The sequence below is a fragment of the Pseudopodoces humilis genome, chromosome 15, assembly GCF_049639895.1.
Source record: "Pseudopodoces humilis isolate 2021_Gansu_Grassland_sample_001 chromosome 15, ASM4963989v1, whole genome shotgun sequence".
Taxonomy (NCBI): domain Eukaryota; kingdom Metazoa; phylum Chordata; class Aves; order Passeriformes; family Paridae; genus Pseudopodoces; species Pseudopodoces humilis.
The window spans coordinates 14,761,187-14,785,624 of NC_142214.1; the positions used below are offsets into that span (position 1 = coordinate 14,761,187).

Sequence of the window (24,438 nt, forward strand, 5' to 3'; positions counted from 1 at the left end):
ATGATAAACAGCACATCATAAAGGCATGGTTGGCTAAGCAGAATAATTTCAAATACTTTGCTGGATACTCACAACTGTACATGGCTGGTGCTGCCTCGGCATGGTCAACACAGAGACTCAGCACTTGGTGGAATCTCTTGCTTGCTCACTCTTCAGAACAAAACCACCCTGAGTCCTCTCATGGAAGGAACTTCTTGGCATCTTCCAAATGACTTTCTCTTTCCTGTACATCTCTTAAATCAAATACATGAGACGCACAAGCATCTTTGCTACTCTAAAGACTGCTGGATCTTTTTCTCTGTAAATATATCCAAATGTGGCCTTTCATAGCTGCAGAGGATGTGATTTTTCTGCTGGTGTGATGTGTGGTGCCACTGACAATTTGTCTGCTACAAAATCTCATTTGTGGCCAGGGCACCTCTGTTTTAACTGTAACTACAAATCTCAAGATACGTCTGAAAAAGCCCAGTTGCCTGTAAGGAAGTAAAAAAGGATATGAGGACCTGTATCATAGGAATCCATGTGGGATCCCAGGATTAGCTAAATCTTGCTAAAATTATAGTTTTCAAAGGCGGAATCTGGGCATAGACAGAAAATTTGGTACAGCATTATATGAGCTGAGTATCTTCAAGTTTAGAAGTGGGTGGAGGAGATTTAAAGCTCAGGAAACACTACAAATTTGTGGCAGTAGACGTAAAGGAAGGAGGTGTGGGGGGCTGCATGCCACTAAAAATATGCCCTGCCATAAAAAAAAAAAAATCAGATTTTTTTTATTTATCTTGATTGTTTTTTTTTTCTCTTGACAAGAGTTTCACTTTGGCATTAAAGCGCAGGAAATTCATGTGTTTCTACAAGAAACTAGAATATCCATATGGATGTAACTCAAAAAAACCACCTGCTTTGGAGTTTTCATCCATTTCCTGTTCAGTAGGACTTTTAGCTAAAAATTTACATTGGGGACTAGTCTAACTCACAAAGGCATACACAATGTGCAGACAATGGCAATTTGCTGAGGTGGGTGGGATGAATCAACTCATGGTGGGACTGATTTCTTCTGCTAACTATAGAAAGTACACTGATGATTAAACTAGGAAAGATGCCTCATGCTTAGGTAGCTACTGTTAAATGACATGAATCCCACATGAATGATAAAATCAAGCAGCAAAAAAAGCAACATTATAGAGAATCATTTGTGGAGGCATCAAAGCTTACATTGATGTCCTCCTCTCAGAGGACCCTCTCCTTTTGTCACAGGAATTTAAATCTCTTCCTGCACTGAACTAGAGAGCACACTACTGCAGAGTTTGGTAAAGTGATAATAATTCCTCTGCATTAAAAGGGTAGAGCAATGCACAATTTTTAAGAACAATCACTCAGTCCAAGGGACTAGCTTTGTTTAAAAATTGATGGTGGTGCTATGTGACCCACTTTTTTCTCAGGGCAGAGAGAGTCCAGTGCTTTTTCTGCCATCTGTGCTATCAAAAAGCACTTGGAGTCAGGGTCAGTTAATAAGGAAGATAGGGCTTATTTGTTCTTTCACTTTTAAGATCAGGAGAGTCTCATCTCCCTTTCTCCTTTTCAGGATGTTCCTGTATATATTTGGAAGAGTTTACTATTTATCTCAGTCTAGAAATGGCAGGCTTTTATTAAACCCCCCAAACTCACACCTACCTCCCATTATAGAGGAGGCAAAATGTATTGGAGTACAGTACCATGTGCTAGAATATTAACAGAGTAGAGCTAAATTATTTAAAGTAATTGTCCCACATGTTTTCCATGCCATGGGAAACAATACTTAGCTAATAACATAGTATTAGGAACGTGTTTGCTTGCACAAGGAGTAACATTCAGAGTAACGTTTGTTCATCCAGTAGATCTTCACCACTTCTGTAAATTCACGAGAACTTCAATTCAGGATGAGTAAGGATGTAAGGAAACCAACCTTTGGAATCTGTAGGAGACTTCTGCTCTGTGCTTTCCTGGCAGCAGCAGTGTTGGTGTCACAGACAGGGCAGCAGCACATACATACAAGGGCTGTACTCAGGGATGCCAATCCCTATTCCAGCGGCTCCACCTTTGGAGTCCTCTTTGACCTCCAACACCAAATACTTCCTCTTATATAACCATTTTAATATTTATCTTCCTCTGTGACCTTGTTGAGGCATCTTACTTTTCTTTTATGATAGGTGACATCTTATTGAGTGCAATGAGATGAAGAGTGTCAGGGCAGGCTCCCAGGACCCTCTCAAGGGAAGCTGACTGTGTTCCCACTTTTCCAGTCAGCAGAAGCACAGAGCTCTCCAGACCCAATTCCTAAGCCCTTAGGATGGGATTTTTACCAGACCATTAGATTTCTCACCATATTAGCCAAGTCTGAAAGAGTGCAGACAGGCTGGGTGGCCCGCTTCTGGTTTGGTTGTGCTGAACCCCACCAGAACATGACTGTCCACAGTGAGATGTGAGGTGGAATGTTATGCTGGAGGAACCTCTCTCTATGTGTGAGTGTGAGGGAACACTTTCAGGAGGGCAGAGCACTCATTTTTTTGTGGCCTCAACACCGCTTCAAGGCTGTGCTTCTCTGTCTGTCCTCTGTTCTTTCTGTGTCCTCACAGCTCCTCTTCTGTCCCTTCCTTCCCCTTTGCAGAAGCAGCCTAGCAGTTACTCAGCCTGACTACTCAGCCCAGAGGCAGCAAAATTCAATTTATCTGTTTAATTAATTCAATTAATAAGCAAAATTCAACAAATCAGAGAACTGGCATTGCAATCAACATCACAATCCATGTTGCTAAGTGGAGTTCCTTCAGTGGAAGGGGACATGCCATTGTTATTTCCATGCTCATATTTTATTAATATGGAAGAAACTGTTAAGGGTATTATTAAATTGGAATCTCATATAATGGAAAGTGTTTTGGAAAGATGCTGGCAAGGCTTGCAAAGTTTTGCTAATTTCCCTCAAAGCTTTGACAGCTTTCAGTGTGGCTTTTTCACAAAGTTAAGCTTAGACTTTCCTCATGGTACTCTGTTTACCAAGAGAACTTTGGTCAAAGGGAGAAAAGTGGACAACTTCAGGCTTTTCACGTCAGTGCTACTTACAGAACAAATATCCATTGGTAGGGTAAGAGCCTGAAGAAGAAGAAAAACAGCTTTCTACTATTGTGCAATAAATCAAAAGGTTCCAGTGAATTTCTTTGAGTGTTAGCAAAATTGCTTAATCAAGGATTTCAAAGGCTGATCAAAACTGTTTTCAGCTATTCCTGACTTGCACTTGTATCATTCCAGACTGAGCTGAGTCTTTTTCCCTAGTACATTCCTTTATTTAAAGGCAACAGAAAGAAGAGAAAGCAGTGAATTTCAATTATCAGAACCCTAATGTGTGGGAAATATGACTTCAATTCTTCCTCTGGAACATCTGAATAACAGCAAATAATTGCAAGTTCTTCACTAATAAAAAGCAGAGGAAAAAAAGAAACAATAAGAGAACATTTTCAGAAATTGGATTTTCATTATCTGCAATAACACAGGAAGCTTATCTATTGTGAAGAAAGCCAGTCTGATTCTAATGTGGCATAAATATTTGCATGATAATAAGGTAATGTATTTTAGATTAAGTCAATGTATTGCTCACAAAGAAAAAGAAACAGCTGTGACCATCCTTGGGAAAACATGACTTTCTAGAAGTGACTTTGTGCATCTCTCAGGACTCTACTGCCAGTTTCCTTTGAAAGGACATTTATCATTAAAGTGCAGTTACAATTGACTACAGAATCACATCCAAACTCTTGAGGATGGCAGAATAGGGATGCAAGAGCTGCTAAAAAGCTTTGATCTTTAGGAATAAGTGAGGAGTCCCAAAAGGAGAACACAAAATATGCCTGTCTGCCTCACTGTGTTGTATTACTAATTCTTAAGATTGAAAATTAAAAAGTTTTGTGAAGCACCAAGTGTAGAAATGTATCAATCAAAGAGTTTTAGTACAGAAATTATTCATTTGCATCCCAAAATAAAATAGGTGGTGAACTTTCAAAGATCTCTTTCTTTTCAAATGTGACTAAAAATTCCAAGGCAGTGGCAAATTGTATTGAGTCTACAACGGTGCAATAAAAGTGAACAACATACTGCACTGAAAGCACTAATCCATTATTGGTATAAATGCTGTCTGCTTAACTTAAGGGGTTTGCAAAACAAAGCAGCTGCATCCTCAGCTACTGTAAACCAGTTCTGTGATGTCTATGGAAGTAAACATTGTTTACAGCAGGTGAGGGTCTGGACATCCTTCCTTAAATAATAAACTCTGTTTTCTTAAGAGTGAAAAAATTATCTCCTAGAATCCTAAAGATGGAAATGTTAAAAGGATAACTGAATATTTACTTTCCTTGATTCGAATTTGCCCCAAAATTTAAGAGTAATAAATCTTTTTAAGAATTACTTTAAACTGCTGCTTTAGATGTACTTCTGCTGGACCAGAACAGATGGTTTACATTGCACAGCCAGAAATAATTTAGGTGTACCATGTTTGGGACTTATACTTTTGTTCTATAGAAATAACCTCTAAACAATCATCGATTATCTAGAAGTATGAAATTGTTCTTGGGATCAGAGCACTTACCCCATCCAGCCAAAAAACCCCATGTCACTTGCAGTCTAGAAACCAGGAATAATTGTTCACGTCCCATTTTATGAATCAGCAAGAAAATGAGAGCATCAGTCTTAGCACTCTCAAAATTTAGATAGGAATAACATCCAAACATAAATCAGAACAAAAGGCCTAGCCAGTGAATGAATTTTAGTAGGTTAATCAAAAGCAAATTTAAAAGTGGGGGTGAAGTTATGTCTCTGATGTGTTGAATGGATATGGTACCACAGATTCTTGTAGTCCTACATTCAGAAAACATCTCCCTTGCATGGAAGCATCAGATTTCTAGGCATGCCACAGAAGAGTGTGGAAAATGGTGGGCTTTCCAACACATAGCTGGATTGTACAGTATGCAGTTGGGCTGTATATGGAAAAATATGCCCACAATCTGCCTTCAATGGACAAGAGAATTGTTATGGTAACTGTAGAGTAAAAAGAAAGAAGTGGATGGGAAGAGGCTGACAAGAAAAGTTGCATTAATTTCTTTCTCTCCCCAGAGTGCCAGGCTCTTATTTCAGCAGCTGTCTGCCACTCAGAGCCTCTCTTGGCTCACTGGCCAGCATAAACACTGTCAGCAATAGCCCAACTGACTTAATGCAGAAAAAGGTGAATAAAACAATGACTGATATGCTGCAAACTATTTTTGAATGGATTCTATAGGGCAGAAAGTGACAAGGTGATTCAACTCAGCCAGAGAAGGAAAACTGAGGAGATGGGGTACTATGCATTTTCTAAGGTTTAAAAACAAACTGTAGCTTTTGCCTCCCCATTTTATTCCATATTTCTCATATCCTTTTACAAGGAGACAGTATCTTTTCCCTGTACAAGGTAATCTTCATGGTCTGTTTTTAACTGCAAAGACAGAAAACAAAACTAAATCTGACATGTCAACACCACATTCTTAGATCAGAAAAACATATGCCGGGGAAAAAAGCAGTACACTGTTGCTGCATTTGGATGAAGCTATAAAAGCTTTGAAAAAACAATTATACTTAACATTTCTCATCAGTAAATCTCACCAGACTAAGGCAGAAAGTATAATCCTCCTTATTTAATGATGCAGAAATTAAAGCATGAGGACGCAGGTATGCCTTGTGCAAGGTCACTGGCAGAACTAAGAAGAGAATATTATTTTTCAATTCCCAGCAAATGAGCTTTTAACTAGGCCCACTGCTTCACTATATAAGCAAAACAAAACAAAACAAAAAAAGAAAATAAAAGATAATATAAACAAAGTCCTTGGTAATTCAATTTTAGGTGTGCACTATGGACTCTACTGCTAAGAATTAGCCTATGCATTATTTGGAGAACAGAAAAGAAGCCATGGCAAACTTAAGCCACCAAACAGATTTGTAAACATTGCATTATGGAAAAGAAGGCCACATCAATAAATATAAGAATTATCTACTCAGTTCTGGTAGTAGTAGCTTATGAGTTGGATTTGATGGTAAATATGGTTACAGAAAATACAGGCTACAAACTATACCACTAATTAAGGTGTGAATGTAGCATGAAGCAAAAAACCCTACCCCACACTGTTAGAATTCCTTTTGATTCCCTAGTAATCATAATAAATCCCTCTGAAACCTTCAGAAAAAAACCAGAAATTTGAAAGGCTTTTCCCAACCTCTAACTCCCTCTCTTTTTTCTATTATAAGTAAGCTGAATATTATAAGGTTTTACACAGATATTTATTAATGTGTATGTGTTTCAAGCTGTAAGTCATCTGAATAAAATGGGCATTTTAGCAGAACAGCAGACGTGGGAGCAGTAAAGCTTTGGTAAAGCTTTGCTCACTTGAGTGGATCACTGAGTTTCTGAAACTTCTGACTTGTTCAAGTCTCAGCTGCCTGATGCTTGAGTAACTTGGCTACTTGTGAAATAATATAAAGAAAAACCAAAGATTTAGCTGAGCATATTCCATTTGCCCTCCATAGCAAGATCCCAGTCAGAAATAATCAGGAATTAAAATTTAGAAGAGATAGAATAAACCAAAGGTTCCAAGCCAAATCTCACCCAGAAGTAAGAGATGTGATAGCCAAAATGTTGCAGCACTCAAATATTATTGAAAATCTGATATTTAAGTATAAACTTGGAGCATGCTAACTTCAGATTTCTGGGAATAAGCGTTGAGTCTGGAAAACTCCCAAATGGCATTTTAAGTGATGGTAAGAGGACATAAGCATTTTTCTCTCCTCACTGCCACTCACAGCTGTTCAATGGGATTATTCTTATTTAGTGAGATTCCTGCCACTTGTGCCAATCCAGGGAATCTCACAGAAGGCACTCAGGTGTATAACTAATAAAGGTACTCTGCACGTACATCTGAATTTCTCAGATTTGACTGTGCCCTGGAAACTTCAAAAGCCTCTCTTTCAGCTTTGCTTCCACATCATGTTGTATGTTCTTCTGTGATTAGAAGAAAATACATGTAGTCGTTATATTTTCACAGTTCTCAAAAAAATTTGTGTTCATTTCAGCTGTCTGGCTAAGATGCTGGCATGCATCAAATCTGTAACAAATCCCTGGAGAAAAGGACAAAACTTTATAGCATGGGAAGAAAATGCCTTAACTCCAACTCCTTTGCCTCTCAGATGAGAGGCTTTCAGAACTAAAATCAAGATGTTTTAAAATAGACTCTGTCACATTATCAGCAATCTCAAGGGGATTTTTTTCCAGGCTTTTGTATGGAAATATGTCTTATCTCAAGAGGAGATAACTGCAACAGGTCTATATACATTAGCTGTGCTTTTTCCACTGCAGAGTGCATTTTTAAAAAGGCTGTTCTGCCTCCTTCTCAGAAGATAACTGGCAATTAACAGTTCTGGCTCTGGAGAGCAATGCACTAGCAGGGCAAGAAGAGAAGACACAAAGAACCTGTATTTTCAAGACAAAAATCTACACTTGCTCTGTCACCACAGAGAGTCCCGATATCATTATATTGCATAATTTTGTAATGCTGATCTAATTTGTTATACTGCAAAAAGGTTATGTTACCTTGACTGCTTCCTTCTTAAGATCACCTGCAATATTTGGTGTTGCTCATTTTGAAAGCAGCTACATACACTGACCTGAACAGTTCGCTGTGAAGTTAGTCTGTACAAAGGACCTCAGAAATTAAAAGTCTATGGCATGAAATGCACTAATGGTTAATTCATTTGATTTTTATGGATGGAAATAAGAACCACTCAGAAATACTGTGAATAACCCTGCTCCTCCAAACTTCACCTTGTTTACTTTCTCAAACTGAGTGCATAAGCAGTGGTAATATAGGTGTGTGCACACAGGGTAACAGCCAGGGATGAGAACAAATCCTGAACACTTCAGTCTATCCTTAAGGATATCCTTAAGGATAATGGCCTCTAATTTCACTCCTCCAAATAGTTAACAGCATATAACAAAATCTGCTGCTGTATTCAGAGGGGTGTCCTCTGTGTTTATGATCTCAGGAAGAAAGCCACTATTATGACGTCCTGTTTTTCAAACTTCACTCATACTCTTGAGCCTATTTGGTCTTGAGAATGACTGCATCTCCAACTGCCACTCCAACATTTCTTTCATTCAAAACCATCTATTCATCTGTATTCATAAACATGTCAATCTACTGGTTCAAAAGATCCAACCAACCCTTCAAGAACAAAAAAACAACAAAAACCTTCTCCTTAATCCACCTCCCTCATTAGCTAGGATTAAAAACCTTAGTCAAAATGATTGGCCTTGTGCCCAGAAAAGCTATGAGATCAATAATCCAAACAGACTTAATGATCCTCTTAGAAAAGAATAACTTTTGTACTTCTCCTATGGAACGTTTTGAAAAAGTGATGGGAAATACACAAGAAGTGTCACATCATCTGCATAAGTTAATTTATGTTATTTTGAAGTTCCACAGTTGGAGAAGGTCTTTGGGAAATAGTTTTTTTTTTTTTCTTCTTCTCTGTTAGATGGTATTTTTTGTCTGCAAAAACAGTAATATGACAAATCACAAACTGTATCACTGATTAGCCTGTAAGAGCCTAAGAAGTTTCATTAACATTTCCAGTATCTCATTTCACTCATGAGCAGTTTAAAATTATTGTATTCCTATACAAGCTCACTATTCTATAGGACTTTTTTAGGCAATTTAACCTGTTGATATCCTTATCTTGGCACTACTAATTACAGCTTCAAACTTTTAAAAAGTATGACTTTTTTTTTTACAAACTCAAGTGTCGGTGGGAAGAGAACGAAAGCCGAACTAAGCCCTACTGTATAGCACAGGATGGTGTTATAAAAAGTGCATTTGACCAGAATAGGGTTTAAACTCCACAGAGAATGTTTCTCTCATGGACAAAAAAAACCTGTCTTGGAGTTGAGACTGGCAGATACTCAGCAGAGCATGGATGTTGCATGTGGGTATGCTGGAAAATGGTCAGGCTGGGCTGACAGCATCTATTTGGGGATTAGTTGTTATCAGCACTCATTATCTATCCTCTCTACACTTCCTGGAAGAAAGCAGGTATATTTGTAGCCCAATTCATGCCTTGTATTGTGAGCAGGAATAAATTACCTCTGAATGGCCTGGTATTTTTGCTATTTACTCTAGAGATGCTACACAACCAGTTTGAGTGTAAAATTTTAGTAGCTAATTTTGGCAAGATTAACTCATGCTACAGATAACTCACCAAAATTACAGGAAAGAGTGATGTGATGTCACTGGTTTCAGCAAGCTTATCCATTTGTTCTGCTCAGAAGTGCTGCTTGCATAGACACAAAGTTATGCCACCTGCCCCAGGCTGGTACATGGGGAACCCTGCATGGAAGCTGAAACAGTGATTTTAGGCTTCTCTTCTCTGATCAGTGAGGGGAAGAGGGAACAGCTATGCAGACTTCTCCAGCACAGCTCCCAGGAAAACCACTGGGATCAGGTGTCTCGTTTGACACAGGGATACTCAGCCATGTCAGGAAGGAGGTGAGGACTGAGCAATCGCTGGAGCAGGGACATCTGCTCCCTTCAAAGCTGAAATGGGTCCTTCAGAGCTTGCTAGGGAAGGAATGGAGAGCCTATAGGGACAGATGCAAGTGGAAAGATTGGGGCACAATGAGGGCTTTGGAAGGAGATAATGGTGGTGAGGTAGGAGCTGAGCAAATGCTGGAATATGCTATTCCAAAAAGGTAAAATCTGATGGAAGACAGAGACTGCAGAAAGGAAGAGCACCACTGGGCATGTGGAGTGGCTCTGCAGCAGGCTTGGAGGGCACAAAGAACACTTTTTCCAAAAAGTGAATTTTTTTCTCTCACTGGGGAGAAAAAGGAAAGTATGTTGATAAACTTCATCTAATACTTACTCAGAAAGGTCTCAAAAAATAAAATAAAAAAAGTATTCATGCTTTGGTAGTGTAGCGCTCCTCATTTTCACTAGTTCATAGTTTCAACAGTGCTTCAGTCTGCACTGTTACTGTTTCTGTAAAGGTCATTAAGTTCACTTTCACAAAAGAAAACTCCTGAAGAAAGAAAACTATTTGCACCCCATTCTCCTGAGGGAATAAAAACAACTTTGCTAACCTGGTTACATAATTTTCATAGTTCAGCTTTTCAAACTGTGGATTTTTTTTTCAGACTCATTATCAAGCCACGACTCAGGCAAGCAGCTCTCCCCTAACAAGCACCAGCTACCAGGGCAGCACAGCTGAAGAAATATGGAGAACTTCTATACAGCAGCTGCCGACACACTTTCCCTGTTAAACAAATCTCTTTAAGTGAAACTGAAAAAAATCTTCTCTTTCACCTAGGCACTCAATGAAAAGAATTGCTTAATAGATGTCAGCTGAAGGGTATAAAAACAAACCTAAAAGATCTACAGCAATAATAATTTTTAAGCTGGTACTGGTGATGCAAAATAAAATCTAGTCATTAAATAAATTCCACTAGGAAACCTAAGGAAATGTAAAATAACAACAACCTCTGTAAAGTATGGCTGTTCTACCAAAGCAAACATCAAAGTACTGAGACTGAAGCACTAAAACCAAACAATATAACATTACTAAAAGAATCAATTCAATATCTCTGTTGTTTGCAAACACTAGAATACTGAAAACGTTTCTGTTGGAAAAATTAGCTTTTTGTCTGAGGAAAAAAACCCTTTGTAATTGGTTCTGCTTCACTGGAGAATAATAAATAATAATACCCTAGCTGCTGCCAGAAATAACATTGTACTTTATCTGCAGGCAATACTACGTTCATACCTGGAAAGAGTAAATAACTTTACTTTAAAATAATACTTATACTTTTCTCAGTTTCAGTAATAAATGCTTTTAATTACCCAGGGGAAGGAGCCATAAAAAGACAATCAGTACTGGAAGCTCTCAAGCAAGTACCTTGCTCAAAGATGGATGCAATTCCAGTCAAATGTTCCAAGTTCAACTAAAGTGATATCATTTCACCTCCTCCTTGATGTGAGACCATTTTGAAGACTGATTCTTCAGTAGTTCATTGTAGCACTTCAATTTTAAACCTGATCTAATGAACAGCCATAGATGCTATGGATTCTAAACATAAAGAATTGACATGTTAGCATATTAATGTACTCAGATGTCACATAAATCATTAGCAGACGTTTTACTAAGTGACTCAGATATCTGGCAATACACATGCAAAGCCTCTTTAGCTCTTAAATATAAAGCAACTTCCTTTTGGCAAAGTCCTGATTAGAACAACATTGATTGTAGTTATTTATAGCTTAAATGCTATTGCTGAAATTTTCTCCAAGTTGCAGATACTGTATTATTAACTATAGTAAAGCTCTTAAAATCAGTCAGCAGAGGCCACTTCAATCTCTGCATGATAATAAAGGATTATTATGTGCAGTAACCTATTTATGAAAAGGAAACAGTGTGCTTCTTTCAGACCCCATCAATTGCTTTAATAAGGAATTGAAAAGCCTGGCCTACTTTATATGCAGATCACCATCCCAGTTGCATAAGGATTTAGAACAGACAAAACAAAACTGTTTTTGTTGTAAATAAGGGCTGTTTGTTTAAATTTCACAATAATGTTTGCATCTAAAAATTATTTAGAAGCTAATAAGGCTTAATAAAGTTTGACCGTATACTTGTAATAAAAATGGTTTCAATATTCTCCATGAAGGAAAAGTAAATTGAAGGTGATAACATAAAGCTTGAAGCAAAACAGGCCTGAGTTAATGGGAAAGAAGACTCACTGCATTTGTTCACTGATGGGTTTCAGAAAGCCAGTGTTGAGAATGAGATTTAGTTAACTTAAAACATTTTATAAAACTTAAGACAGTGAACTTAGTGGTAGTTTTCTCTAACAGATTAGAATCGTTGCAGTATTACTTCTGCTTTAGAGACAAAAAGCACATAGACATATTTCAGACTACCAAATGGGATGCACATACTGATTTCAGCTACCTTGATTTGGAAAACTCCAGAGTCTTGGGTTCAAATTTTACCTTTGGCATTGATTCATTTGCCTGTATGTTAATAAATTTAATGAGGTGTGGGATGACCCCTGCTGGTGTCCCTGCTTAGGAAAAAAAAATGTACGTGGCAGGAAGAGGACATGTTAATTTCAGTCCAAAAAGTTACAAATATAAACTCTGTCACAAAATGTATAAAAATACCTAATCCAATGCATAAAATGAGTAATGTTCTGTTAAGTATGAAAATAATCTTAAACCATTGAACATTACTGTGTTAGAGCTGCAATGCAACGTATTAAGGAGGACATTAATTGTTCAGTTCACTATGACATTGTGTTAAACATCTTTTATTAATGAGCTGTTATTCCCAGCTGAGGCATTTGATAACCTCTAGTCCATTGCTAAATCCTTTCAGTTGATTTCAGTGAGTCACTCTAAACAAACCTAGAGGGAAAAAATACCCCAATAATTTACATTTGAGTTTGTAAGGTCCTAGAACTAGAGCCATTTAAAGAAGGGCAGCTTTCCTATAAATCAAACCTTCTGATTTAATGCAGCTGACATATAGATCTATTTTACAATTTTTTTTTTTAATTTCAAAAATACAACACATTAAAATAGGTTCAATTTATCAAAGCTAAGAGCAACAATTAAGTAATAATGTACTTTAAGTGCAAAGGCACTTTAACACAAAAAAGTGACGCCCAGTGGCTATAGTCGGTAATTGAAACAGCAGTACTGTATATTATTATTTACAAAAGAAAGTCATAGTCCAGGAAAAAAGATCTTTGGAGATCTTCTACATAATACATTAAGTTTCCATTTTGAAATGAAAAGAAAAAAAATCAACAGAAACCCCAAAGACCCCCTTCTTCATTTCCTTCAAAATCAAAAAAGAACTATGCAAGATCTATTACAGAAAGATACATTTGCAATGACAGTTCCTAGAGAAGGGTCAAAAGGAGAGAGATATAGAAATAACTTAAAGGGAACGTTGTAAAAGCCACACCACATCCCTGCTATGCTGCAAAGGTTCCTTTCCTCTCTCACTCCTTCTCCGGTTTAAAAAAGTGGAAATGTTGGGAACGTGACAGATGACATCAGTACTGAGTTCAAACTCAAAGAAATGTGATGCTGAGCTCATTTAAAAAATTTCCTTTGTCTCCCACCTCCCCCCTCACAGCTGACTGATTGCAGTTTGTTTTTCCAGAACTTCGAGGTAGTCTGGTTCTGTTTGTAGCTTTCCTTGGAGTAAAGGATGCTCAGGTTTAGACTGTTCTGCAAAATATTTCCTGGGAGTTCCATATAAAACAGTTTTATTTATCCTGTCCTGGTTTTGGCGTCTGGATTCATAGGAAGGGGCAAACTGCCTTTTGGGTAAGGTACAAAAGTTATAATGAACTAATCCTCCGGTGGGGAGTTCTTTGACCCTTTCTGCAATATTTTGATACAGCAGCTCTGGTTCCCTTGGTGAGGACTGCTTTTCCAATAATTCAGCTGCACTGATGGTAAATGCAAGACTGGTGGGGTCTTCTTTTTTGTGGTCAAGACTGCTATAGCTAAACTCATGGAGATTCCTGTAATAGGCAACAGGATCCCCTTCTTTTTGCATGTAGATTGGGTTTTGGCACATCTGTCCAACAGGAGGGGGAATGTAGTTATAAACATGTCCTTCAGTTTTATCGTGGGTCTCAGTGTTGTAAGACCCATACTGGAGCTGAAATGAACTTATATCGACGTTGTTGGCGCTGCTGGGCATGCTCTGCACCCCCTTCCGGCGCTTAAGGACAAAGACAAACAGACCTGCCCCAAAACAAACAGACAAAATAAACACAACCAGCAACCCTAAAATTAGGACAGACAGAGGAACTTCAGTGTGTAATTCTGGGTAAGAGCTGGGTGACACACCGAGATGAGGGGTATCGGTGTTCTGGTTCATGGACAGGACAGAAGAATCTGACAAGTTGGGGTTTTCTGGGCAGATGGCTTCTTTGCTCAGAAATTTCAGATGCTCCCCAGAGTGCTTGGTGGGAGACTCGCATATTACTTCATTGATAACTACAGGGGGATTTGTCTGCTGGTTGTTCTGGTCAGTGACTTTCTCTATCCAGTTCCTCAGCCCCAGGATGTCGCATGTGCAGTCCCAAGGGTTCTCTTGGAGGTCTATCTGAATCAGAGCTGAGAGCTGGTCCAAGACTCCTCTCACAGGCAGGTGTGAGAAATGGTTGTTTCTGAGGTTGAGCCTGGTGAGGGAAGTGCCTCCAAAGACTTTATCTGGCAAGGATCTGAGCAGGTTGTTGTTGAGAAACAACAGATGAAGATTACTCAGAGCATCAAATGTGCGTGGCAGGATCTCCTTAATGACATTATACTCTAGGTAGAGATATTGCAGGCTGTGCAGCCCTTCGAACATGGATCGGTACAGAACCTCAAGGTAGTTGCCATTAAGATAAAGTCTGCGTAAACTTGTGAGGTTTGTAAAGGCACCTTCTTGTATCACTGCAATTCTGTTATTTCCTAGATGTAGCAAATCCAGAGAGCTGTACTCTGTGAGATCGGTTCTATAAATGACTTGCAGATAGTTACTGGTAAGGTAAAGTTTCTTTGGACTGGTTGGCCTGGGGTGGAGATCAGAGATGTTACTTATCTTTTTCTCTTGGCAGTTAACATTTAGGCCATTGTCCGAGCTCTGGGACGTACAGATGCAGCCAGCTGGGCAGGTGATGGGCACAGGAGACTTTGTCTGGTAAACCATGATAGGTCCAAATATTTGTCTGTCTTTTGACACAGAAACACGGGGGGTGGGACGGTTCCTAGTTTTGGGTGGCCGGCTGGCTTTTGGGGCCCTGGTGGGATTGATGGCAGAGTTGGCTGTGGGCGATAGCCTTGAGATGTGTGGGTCTGAGAGGACAGGGTGTTTTTCCCTCTGGTTTGAATCACTGGAGCTTTTCCTAGGGCAGAGATCTTGCCTGGTAAGCTGGGTCACATCTTTCCCGTGAAGCCTGAAAGGGGTTTCACAGACTATCTCACCCACAAACACAGTGATGGTGTCTAGCCAGGCCTTGAGTGGCAGCAAGTCGCAGGTGCAGTTCCAAGGGTTTTCCTCCAGCTGGATTTCCATGATGCCTCCAATGTGCTCCAGCACACCAGCAAAAGGCATCATCTTCAGCCGGTTCCCACGCAGGTCCAGGTGAGTGAGGAGCACAAAGCGGAAGACATTGCTGGGCAGGGACAGCAGGAGGTTGTCATTGAGGATCAGCACCTTGAGCTTGTTCAGCTTGCTGAATGCCCCGGCTTCAATGGCACTGATGTAATTGTAATCAGCCTGCAGGTACTCCAGACTCTCCAAGCCCAGGAATGTGTCTTCCTTCAGCACTTCCAGCTTATTGTTGTTGAGGTGCAGCCTCTTGAGGGTGCGGAGGCCGCTGAAGGCCCCTGTGCGGATCTCCTGCATGTCGTTGTTGCCCAGGTGCAGGGTCACGGCGTTGGAATAGTTGACGAACTCATTGGGGAACAGGCGCGTCAGTGCGTTCCCATTGAGAAACAGCTGGTAGATCTTGGACGGGGGCGGCAGGAGGAGGCTGACGGTTGTAAATCCCTTGTTTTCACAATTAATGTTCAGCACGTTCTCTTTCTCCTCGCAAGGGCAGCGGCTCTTGCTGCAAATGTCTTTGGCAGGTTTGCGACTCTCTGTCCACGAGATCCCAGCCACTGTTAACAAACTGAGCAACCAAACACCCTTCAGCATCTTTATGCGCCGTCGATCCCCGCTTTGGTACCTACAGTCAAACCTTTTGAGACAGGTAAGGAGAGAGAGAAGAAATCCCCAGTGAACACGGCCGGGATCAGAGGCTGCACGGGGAGAGCGAAAACAGGTCGGAAGGCTGGAGGGGAAGGGGAGCTGCAAGGCAGCGACTTCCAAACTCCTCTGGAATCCCCCCTCCTCCTCCCTTCTTTTCCTCTCGGAAAGCGCCTGCAGAGCTGCTGAGGGGGAAGCCCCGTCGGGGAGCTCCCCGAAACCCGGGTGCCTAGCGCCGGGCTCTCCGCCCGATCCCCCGCCCGTCGCGGCCGCCGCCTCCGCCCCGGCGGTGGCCGGCAGCGTGATCCCGTCCCCGCTGCCCGTCCCGGGGCCGCGGCGCACCCGGCTCCCGGTGCCTGCTAGCATCTTAAACCGGGAGACGCCAGGGCTGACAGCAAACCCTCCCCGCTGCAGCGGCGCCCCCGGGCCGCGCTCCCCGCGCCCCACCCCGCGCTCGTACCTGCTCTCGGGCCGCCCGAGGGGGCAGTGGGGGCAGTGGCCGCCGCCGAGAGCCGCCGCGCCCCGGGAGCCAGGCGCCCGGCGGCGGGCGGCATCGCCCGCCCAAGCCTCAGGAGGAGCCCAGCGGCGCGCCGCCGTCCCGTCCCGTCCAGGCCGGGCCCGTCCCGGCCGCGGCTGTGCGGGAAGTTGGGCCGGGCGGGGGCCGGAGCGGCGGCGCTGCGGGAGCGCGGGGCTGAGCGCGGGGCTGTGCGCGGGGCGCGGCGCGGCGCGGCGCTTTTGCCGGGTGCCCCGCGCGGAGCCGCGCTGACGTCAGCCGGGGGCGGGGGGGACACGTTTTTCCCAGCCCCCCTGTCCCAGTCCCCGTCCCCGTCCCCCCCTCCCTTCGTGGCTCTCGCAGCCGGCTCCGCTCCTGGCTCGGCTGCTCTTCGCGGGAGAGCTCTGACAGCACCTGCAGGACAGCGCGGGCACGCGGAGCCGGGAAGGGGAATAAGGTAAAAAGCGGATTTACCTGGGTCCGGAGAATTTTTGGCCCCGAGTCCCTGAATACGTGCCCTCAAAATAGAGAGCAAGTCAAGCGGCTTCTTCGGCAAAAGCCAGCCGGCGGGCGCGCACGCACCGCACACACACGCACACCGCACGGAGACACGCGCAGCCCGCACACATCCTCCGCACACGCCACACAGACGCACGCATCACACATCACACATCACACACATCATGCACAGTCAGGCTCTCGGAGCAGCGGTGCTGCAAATCCCGGATCTGGCATCAGCACCGATACCCCCGCTCCAGCTGGAGCAGCCCCCTCCCAAACTTCCGAGCCGAGCTCTGCCCAGCACGTTAGTGTTCTACACGTTTAGGGAAGTTCAACACCCTCCACCAAACCGGGCTGTCAGGAAGCGGCAGTCCCAAGCCGGAATCCCTCCACCCTCTGGAGCGCTCCCCGAGTACTGAGCAGCCAGATTTAACCACACCTAACACCATCATTCCCACTGGCTGGATTAGTCCCACTGCCCCATTGAAATGCTGTGGTGTAGCGTTTGGCTGCCTTTAAAAAGAACAAGGTGTTGGATCTGGGTTATTGTGACTTTGCTTAGGCTCCATGCCCTGGGCACAGATCTTTGTGATGGGAAAGGATGGCTGCTTTTGATCTCTATCTAAAGGTAAAACTTTGGGTTCACACTGGGGGCCGGGGACAAAAAGGCACTCTACAGGGAATTTTTAAAGTGCTAGCAAGGCAGGATATATTAGTGCCAGATTCTTATATGGTACCATACGCACTTTACTTAGTCTCTAGAATGTAAAGGTTTGCTGCCAAAAGAGTTGTGGAATTGGCAAAAGTGGTACTGTCAGCTCGTGGTATTCTTTAGCCATTATGTATCAGAGCCCACATTTTAGGAGCAGCAAAAATCTACTGTCTATTCTTATCTCTCTTCTTGAGACTGGAAAAGGTAACATCCTGCAGCAGCCAGCACAGATGCCTTTGCAGCGCTCCTGGACGGGAATAGTGCTGGAGTTTGCCTTTGGGATTGAAGCAGTTGCAGCTTCCCTATCTAAAATTTGGAGAGGTTGTGACAAGAACAGGAGCATTCCACATTGAAGCATGCTTTCGGTGTGGTGCTGTGTGAATTTAAACAAGATTGGGATTCTGAAATGCACTCAGATCTGCTCCATTCTGTTTCTCTTTATCCAGCTGAATTCATGAGCAAAAATTGCTAAGATCAGGAAAGATGTGTGTGGCAGATCTGCTGTTCTACAACACTAATACACCAGCAGCCAGATTATTATTCTGTGAGATTTTTTGCTTGTTTTCTGCTCTAAACATGAGGATATGGTGTTTGGGGAGAAGAATTGGACTAGTTACAGGCTGTAGCAAATCCTGTTTTCAGCTCTAATACAGTCTGGGGGCATGAGCCTAAAAAGAGAAGGTAAAAGGAGATGCAGGTTAATTTTTTTTTGTTTTATTATTTTCAGGAGGGAGCATATTGACACACACTTGGCCCACACTGGCACCACACAGAGGCACACAGAAGCTCCTGTAACCTATCTTCATCACATCTCACCTGAGCAGCCCAGCACAGCACTGCCAGTTCTCACAGGGCTCGCTCCAACACACAGCAAAAACCAAGGCACAAGTAAGTCCAGTGCATTTCCCCCTGTCTCATAGCACACATTACTTCTATGTCCATGAGTTTCAGACAGGTGCAGCTTTCTGGTGAGCAAGGACCATGTCCTGGAATTGGCTTACAAGACAGCATGCACTGTCCCAGTTGCTTGTGTTTACCAATATGTAGGAAATGTGTTTGTGGTACTGCTGATGCTGCCTTGGAAGGGAAAGCGTACGCATGGCATGCCTCAGCAGTAATTACCAGATTCATGTGGGATGGAAGGAACAGCATGTTAGGGGATTGCAACAGTAATAAGACACAGAGATGATACTGATTCTATTACACTGCAAATGCATGCATATAATAACCATGGTTGTAGGAGGAGGAACAAGGATTTAAAAAAATAATAATAGCTTCAGCTTTTTATTTAGGAACAAAGTCCTGATTTCTCAGTATGCCTGAAGTGTTTTATAATCCCTTCAATTAAAAACAGAGTATAAAAGAACAGCTTCTTTCTCCACCTGTTTTACTGCCTTTTTATTTTTATATGTTGAATGCAGGAAAATTTCCAGTCTGTGACTATCTGGGAGCCTCCAGGGATGGAAGGCCAGGAGGCAGGTTGGTACAGCAACCCATGAGGGCTTGGGGAAACTCAAAGTTATGCCTGATTTGTAAGCATTTTGGAAGTCCCAAATATTTAGCTGTGTTCCCTCATGCTCCTTTTCGTGCAAAGTTATGAAGACTCAGTACAGATTCATAGATTATGAGGCTTAATAGAACCATTGTGGCTTTTGGATCTTGCATAACCCAAGCCATCAGCTAAATTGGAATTAATTCCTGGTCAAACTAGATAATACTTCACAGGAAAAAGAAATAAAATGAAATCTAATAACATAGCCAGGCATATTTTAGCAATTGCCTGTGGTGAAAATCTACCATTGTGTTCGGTAAATTGTTCCAATAGGTTTCATTCCCCACAGAAAAAAATTAGGCTTTCTCTACAACTCTGCATCTAACTGTCTTCAGTTTGAAATGTTTATCCTTGTAATATCCTTGTCTGCTGGCTTAAGAGCCCTTAATTATTCCCTACCTGTTTCCCATGGGGACACTCCCAGACTGCTGCAGAACAAGTATGAACTAAATACTTGCCTGGTGCCAGCCTTAACCCACTTCAAGTAGTCTTTTAGTCCTGTGCTGGTCCATACACCAGCACAGCTCTCGAGTCCTGCACAGTCCTGAAGCCACTACTTAATCTGTCTGCTGGCAGGGGAAAAAAAGTCAGACCACAGCATGAAGCATAAGCACATAAAATTTGGCACAGATCATTACCCTTCCTGCCTAGTGCACATCATGCTGCTGTCCTTCTGGGAGAGTAAATATCAAGGAGCAGAAAAAGTCTGGAAAAATGTGGAGATAATTTTCTTTCTTCCCACCGTATCTGCAGGTGGATGCTGAACACTACTTACACATCTTTACCTATCAGTTTTTCTGGCTTTGCTTCTCTGTATATAAATGAAGGAACAAACATATCCACCAAGTCTTTCTGAATAAGGAACTGAATGCAGCAAAAAACAAAGCAAAAACTCTGTGAACTGGATGGAGGGCAGGATATAAGTTTTACTGATCATTAGAATCTATTAAGGTAGTCTGGATGCTGCTAAGGAAGTAAAGAAGTGTTTATTCATATAGTATAAGTAGAAGCCAATATTGATTTCTGTGAATACATCATGATGGCTGATGCAGTAAAACAATGTGAATTTGTGAGTTTGGGTATTTACTGATGTCATCTGTTCGTTATCCTGTAATCATGAACTACATATGAGATGCCTACTCCATTTAGGCTTTTAGTGTTCTGAGACAATCACCACTGTTCTCCAACAAGTAACTTGTATTCTTGCTTTCTCTGTGTATATGTATGTCTCCTTCTAGCTGGAGATATTCTACTTCCATAACTATGTACATTTTTTGGGGTCTTTCCTATACTGTAAGGTGGATTTTTGAGCCTCACATAAAAGGAATTCTTTAGGAAATAAACAGTTTCCAGATTTAGCAGTGAACAGTATGCAAAATAATTGTTACTTGTAATCTACGGTTTTATCTTCTCATCCAGCAGCACTGGGGAGTGCTGTAAAGGACAGGATGAAAGAGGAGTTTCTGGCTTCCACTGTCTTTGGGTAAGGAATGAGCAGGGTATGGCAAAGGAGGATGAGCATGAGAGGCAGGGAGGAAGGAGCTGGCAGACTGTGCCCTGTGTGTGCCCATCCCTGCTCCCCTGGGCTGCCCAGCAACAGCTGGCTGGAGCCACACATGCTGAGAGAGGCAGAGGAGGGACACCTTCAGGATAAAGGCTCAGTGGAAGGAGAGCTGCTGGATGAACCAGTTTGAGGGCAGAGGGGCACTCCAGACTGAGTTGCCTTTTGCTGGCAATCATTGATTGCCTGTGCCATCAGCTGTAAGGAATTTGGTTTCCAGATGCACTTTTTAGCTCCGTTTCTCCCAACCATGCAAACATATGGAGAGCTGACCTACTTCAGAATACTGTTCACTGGCACTTCATGACTACCTATTGTATAAATGGAAGAATTTAATTAACTATGACTTAAAATCAGTGTGCTTTCTAACTCTTCCCTCAGTTTTTGCTTCCTGCAAGGACTTAGACCCTGGCCAAGGTTACACATTTTTGAGACCCATTATCTAACTGTAACATGATTATATTTTGCAAGGAGACTTCATCATGATTTGTTTCAATATACCTGGGGTATTTTGTTTTATAATAGCACAGTGTGATTCTACCTTGGTGGTACAAATTGCAGCAGGAGAACTACCAGTTTCTGATTTTTTGTATCATTAATCCTGACTGTCTCAAGAAGAGAATTTAGTGTGTTATAATGGAAGTAATACTGGTTTCAGCAGGAAATGTGATAGAGAAGCTCTCTCTCAGAAAGCATTCCTGGTAGCCTGTGCTTTGGGGATACTGACAGACTCACCACTGTGTGATTAAGAACTGATCATTAGTTTAGATTTAGCCCAGTTTTTTTTACCTTTCTTGCCTAGAAAAACAAATATCCACTCCCCTACTACACTCACACTTTTTATCATAGGACCCAGAAAAGCACTGTGAGAGAATTAATATTTATGGATGTCTTCATCCTATTCAGAAAGTAGTATATCTGATCCAAAGCCCTTTGGTGTCAGTGGAAGGACTCCGACTGATTTCAGTGGGATTTGGATCAGATCTTTGAACAAATGCTTAGCTTCAAAGCCTGCACTTAGGTTTTATTGAGTGGTTTAAATATTTTTGGAACTGCTTTGTTTCATCATGTCAATGGGTCTTTTTCTCTGATAGCAACAACGAGATGAATCTTCGTGATAATAGATATTCAGTGCTGCCATTGCTGAGCAACAAGAACAGAAAAAACCCAAAAAAACCAAAAAAAGAAGTGTGGGGGTTTATTTTCCCATCCTTAAAACAACAATAGATCTATTATTTATTGTGCTTCAAATGTGTGTCTACAATAATTTCTACCACTACCATTTACAAGTACAATTTTTCAGATTTCCTCAGAGTAATAATCTATGTGTTACATACTGTGAATGTTTTTAACTGGAAATGTCCCATCATGCAAGCACAAGTGCACAAAAGTGTTTTTAGTGATTTGGAGACTCTTGTTTAAATTACTGTGCCTTCTTGCCTTACTTCAGCGGACAGGGGGCTCGTATTTGCATAATGCAGTTGATGCATGGGTATGATGAATGTTCACTATTGAAAGTCTGGTGAGCTGATGTGAGAAGTTTCTTCCCTTTAGTTTTTAGTAGTAAAAGAAACATAATGAAATCTCTCTGTATCATTATTTTTATGGCAGTGAAGTTGAAAGAATACAAATTTCACTATGCTAATGACATATCTAGAAATATGCGAGGAGCAGAAGCATGGGGTGAAATTCAGTCCTGGGCAGAGGGCCAGCCTAGAGTGATTCATCATGAAAGCCCCCAATTAAGACCTCAAAACAGGGCTTAAGTGAGACTTCAGTGCCCTATGCCTTGAGCTGGCTCTCTGCAATAGTGGGAGAAAGTTCCTCCAAATGAATTATTCATCATAAATAATGCATTCTATTAGTTTAGCCTATTTTTCTTGATTCCTTGAATTTATTTAATTGAAATTACTCACCAAATAATTTCTATGAATAATCATGGCCTGAGGATTATTTTCGAGCAGTTCACGGTGAGCATTTCATATTCCACATTCAGAATGAGAGCTGTGTCATTGAGTTGTCATTATGCACAGAGGTCACATAGTTCTGGTTTTGCTTCAGAAAAAAATGAGTAGAAAAGAAATGGCATTTTTTCAGACTCCATGTGTTCTCAAAAATTCCTTCCATTAAGTTCATTCCATGAGATATCTGTGAATAGTTGCCCACTGAAGAAAGAATTGGGTAATCGCCGGCTTTTGTTTTTCACCTGGTTTCTAATAGGAATGTAATTCTGCACGTGCCCAGGGTGTGTGCATGTCTGGCTGACAGTCAAGACCCCTCCTTCACAAAAGTTTCGAACCACATCTGCTGGAAGGTGCTGCTATGAGCGATTTTAGTTTCCCACTTCTCCAGTGGGTAAGTGATTGAGGATTGCCCCAGGTGGGTGGGAGATGTCAGCCCAGCCTTGCTGTGATGGGTCTGGCTGAGCTGGAGCTCATTTCCCCCCTGCAGCCCTGCAGGGCTGGGCTGGGCACTGCCAGAAGGGAGTGGATAATTCACCAGTGGTTTGGCTGCTGCTGAGCATGGCTCCCACAGCTTCAGGGCTCTCTCCAGCATTGTCCCCTCGCCGGTGGGCTGGGGGGGAGCAGGGTCTTGGGGAGGGCACACAGCCAGGGCAGCTGGCCCAAACTGGCCAAAGAGATATTCCAGACCACGTGACATCTGCTCAGCACTGAAATCTAAGAAAAGGAGGAGATGACATTTGTTACAAGGGTGTTTGTATTCTGGAGCAACCACTAATGAAGACCTACATCCCAGGAAGTGGTTGGACAGCACCTGCTGAGAATAAATCTTTTGTTTTCCTTTACTTCAAGGTGCCACCTGTCGCTTTGCTTTATTAAACTGCCTTTATCTTGACCCACAAGTTTTTCCAAGGATAAAACAGTTAATTCCCTGAGCATTAAATATTTCAATTTTTGAGTAAAGAAGAACATTCTCTGCTTTTCTGCAGGCTTTTCCACATGACTCTAGCCAGAAACTTTGCTGTCTCTGAGCAGTAATCATTTACCTGAAAAATACCCCATAATTTTTGTCTTGTGGAGGCTGGTTGTACACATACTGACTTTGAAGCATGATGTATAACTGCAAGTGGCATGAAAATAAATTGATGAGACAATTAGAACTTGAGATAATGGTGGCTGCATTAATTTGTTGGGGAGAATCACTTATAAAGTATCTCAAATTCCACAGAAACCTTAAAAATTTATTTGACATCTGAAGTAGCTTCCTGAGTTGTTATTTCACAAAGCACAATATAAACATACATAAAATCCTGACCTAGACTTCAGCCACAGACAAATCTCCCTTTGGCTTCATGGGGCCAGGATTCCACCTGACTTGGGGAGTTACACACCAACACACAAATCTTGAGTATCTAGTGCGACATTTATGGTGAGGTGGAGGTTCTTGGGTAGAAAATAGGCTACCTCTGAATCTCCTCTGCTACTGACAGCAGTCAAAATGTTGGTGCTTAAAACTTGGTGCTTAATGTCAAAATTTTTAACATTACTGTTTATCTGGCCTTGGAGTTGCTTTCCTGGCTGTCCTCAAAACCATCTCTGGCTTGATAAACTTATTCCAAAGCAAATCAGAAATATGCCAGACATGCACATTAACTGAAAGGACAATAGGAAGGGAAGGAGTTAGTTAGAATAATACCTTTGCTTTATTGCCGTCATTGGGGTCTGGATGCTGAAGATATTTAGTCATCTGCTTTCCAGCTTAAATGCCAGGGGCTGATAGGGGACCCCTCAGTCAGTGGGACAGTCATT

At 41.9% G+C, this 24,438-nt stretch overlaps 1 protein-coding gene across 2 annotated transcripts; it reads right to left on the reverse strand.

Moving 5' to 3' along the window:
- Positions 1-12,548: 12,548 nt before the first annotated feature.
- On the reverse strand, positions 12,549-16,928 carry SLITRK2 (SLIT and NTRK like family member 2). 2 transcript variants are annotated; one of them, XM_005527472.3, is made up of 2 exons: positions 16,817-16,928; positions 12,549-15,841 (listed from the first exon to the last, which is right to left on the reverse strand). In XM_005527472.3, the coding sequence occupies exon 2, from the start codon at positions 15,796-15,798 to the stop codon at positions 13,228-13,230; it is 2,571 nt and encodes an 856-aa protein (XP_005527529.1). In that variant the 5' UTR covers positions 15,799-15,841; positions 16,817-16,928; the 3' UTR covers positions 12,549-13,227. The 2 variants fall into 2 exon arrangements, with proteins under 2 accessions (XP_005527529.1, XP_087918710.1); XM_088062584.1 differs by lacking the exon at positions 16,817-16,928 and adding an exon at positions 16,310-16,341.
- Between the last annotated feature and the right edge of the window lie 7,510 nt (positions 16,929-24,438).

What these genes read in the sequence shown, in the direction of transcription:
- SLITRK2 (XM_005527472.3), bottom strand. Translation starts at nt 15,798, where the DNA reads ATGCTGAAGGGTGTTTGGTTGCTCAGTTTGTTAACAGTGGCTGGGATC.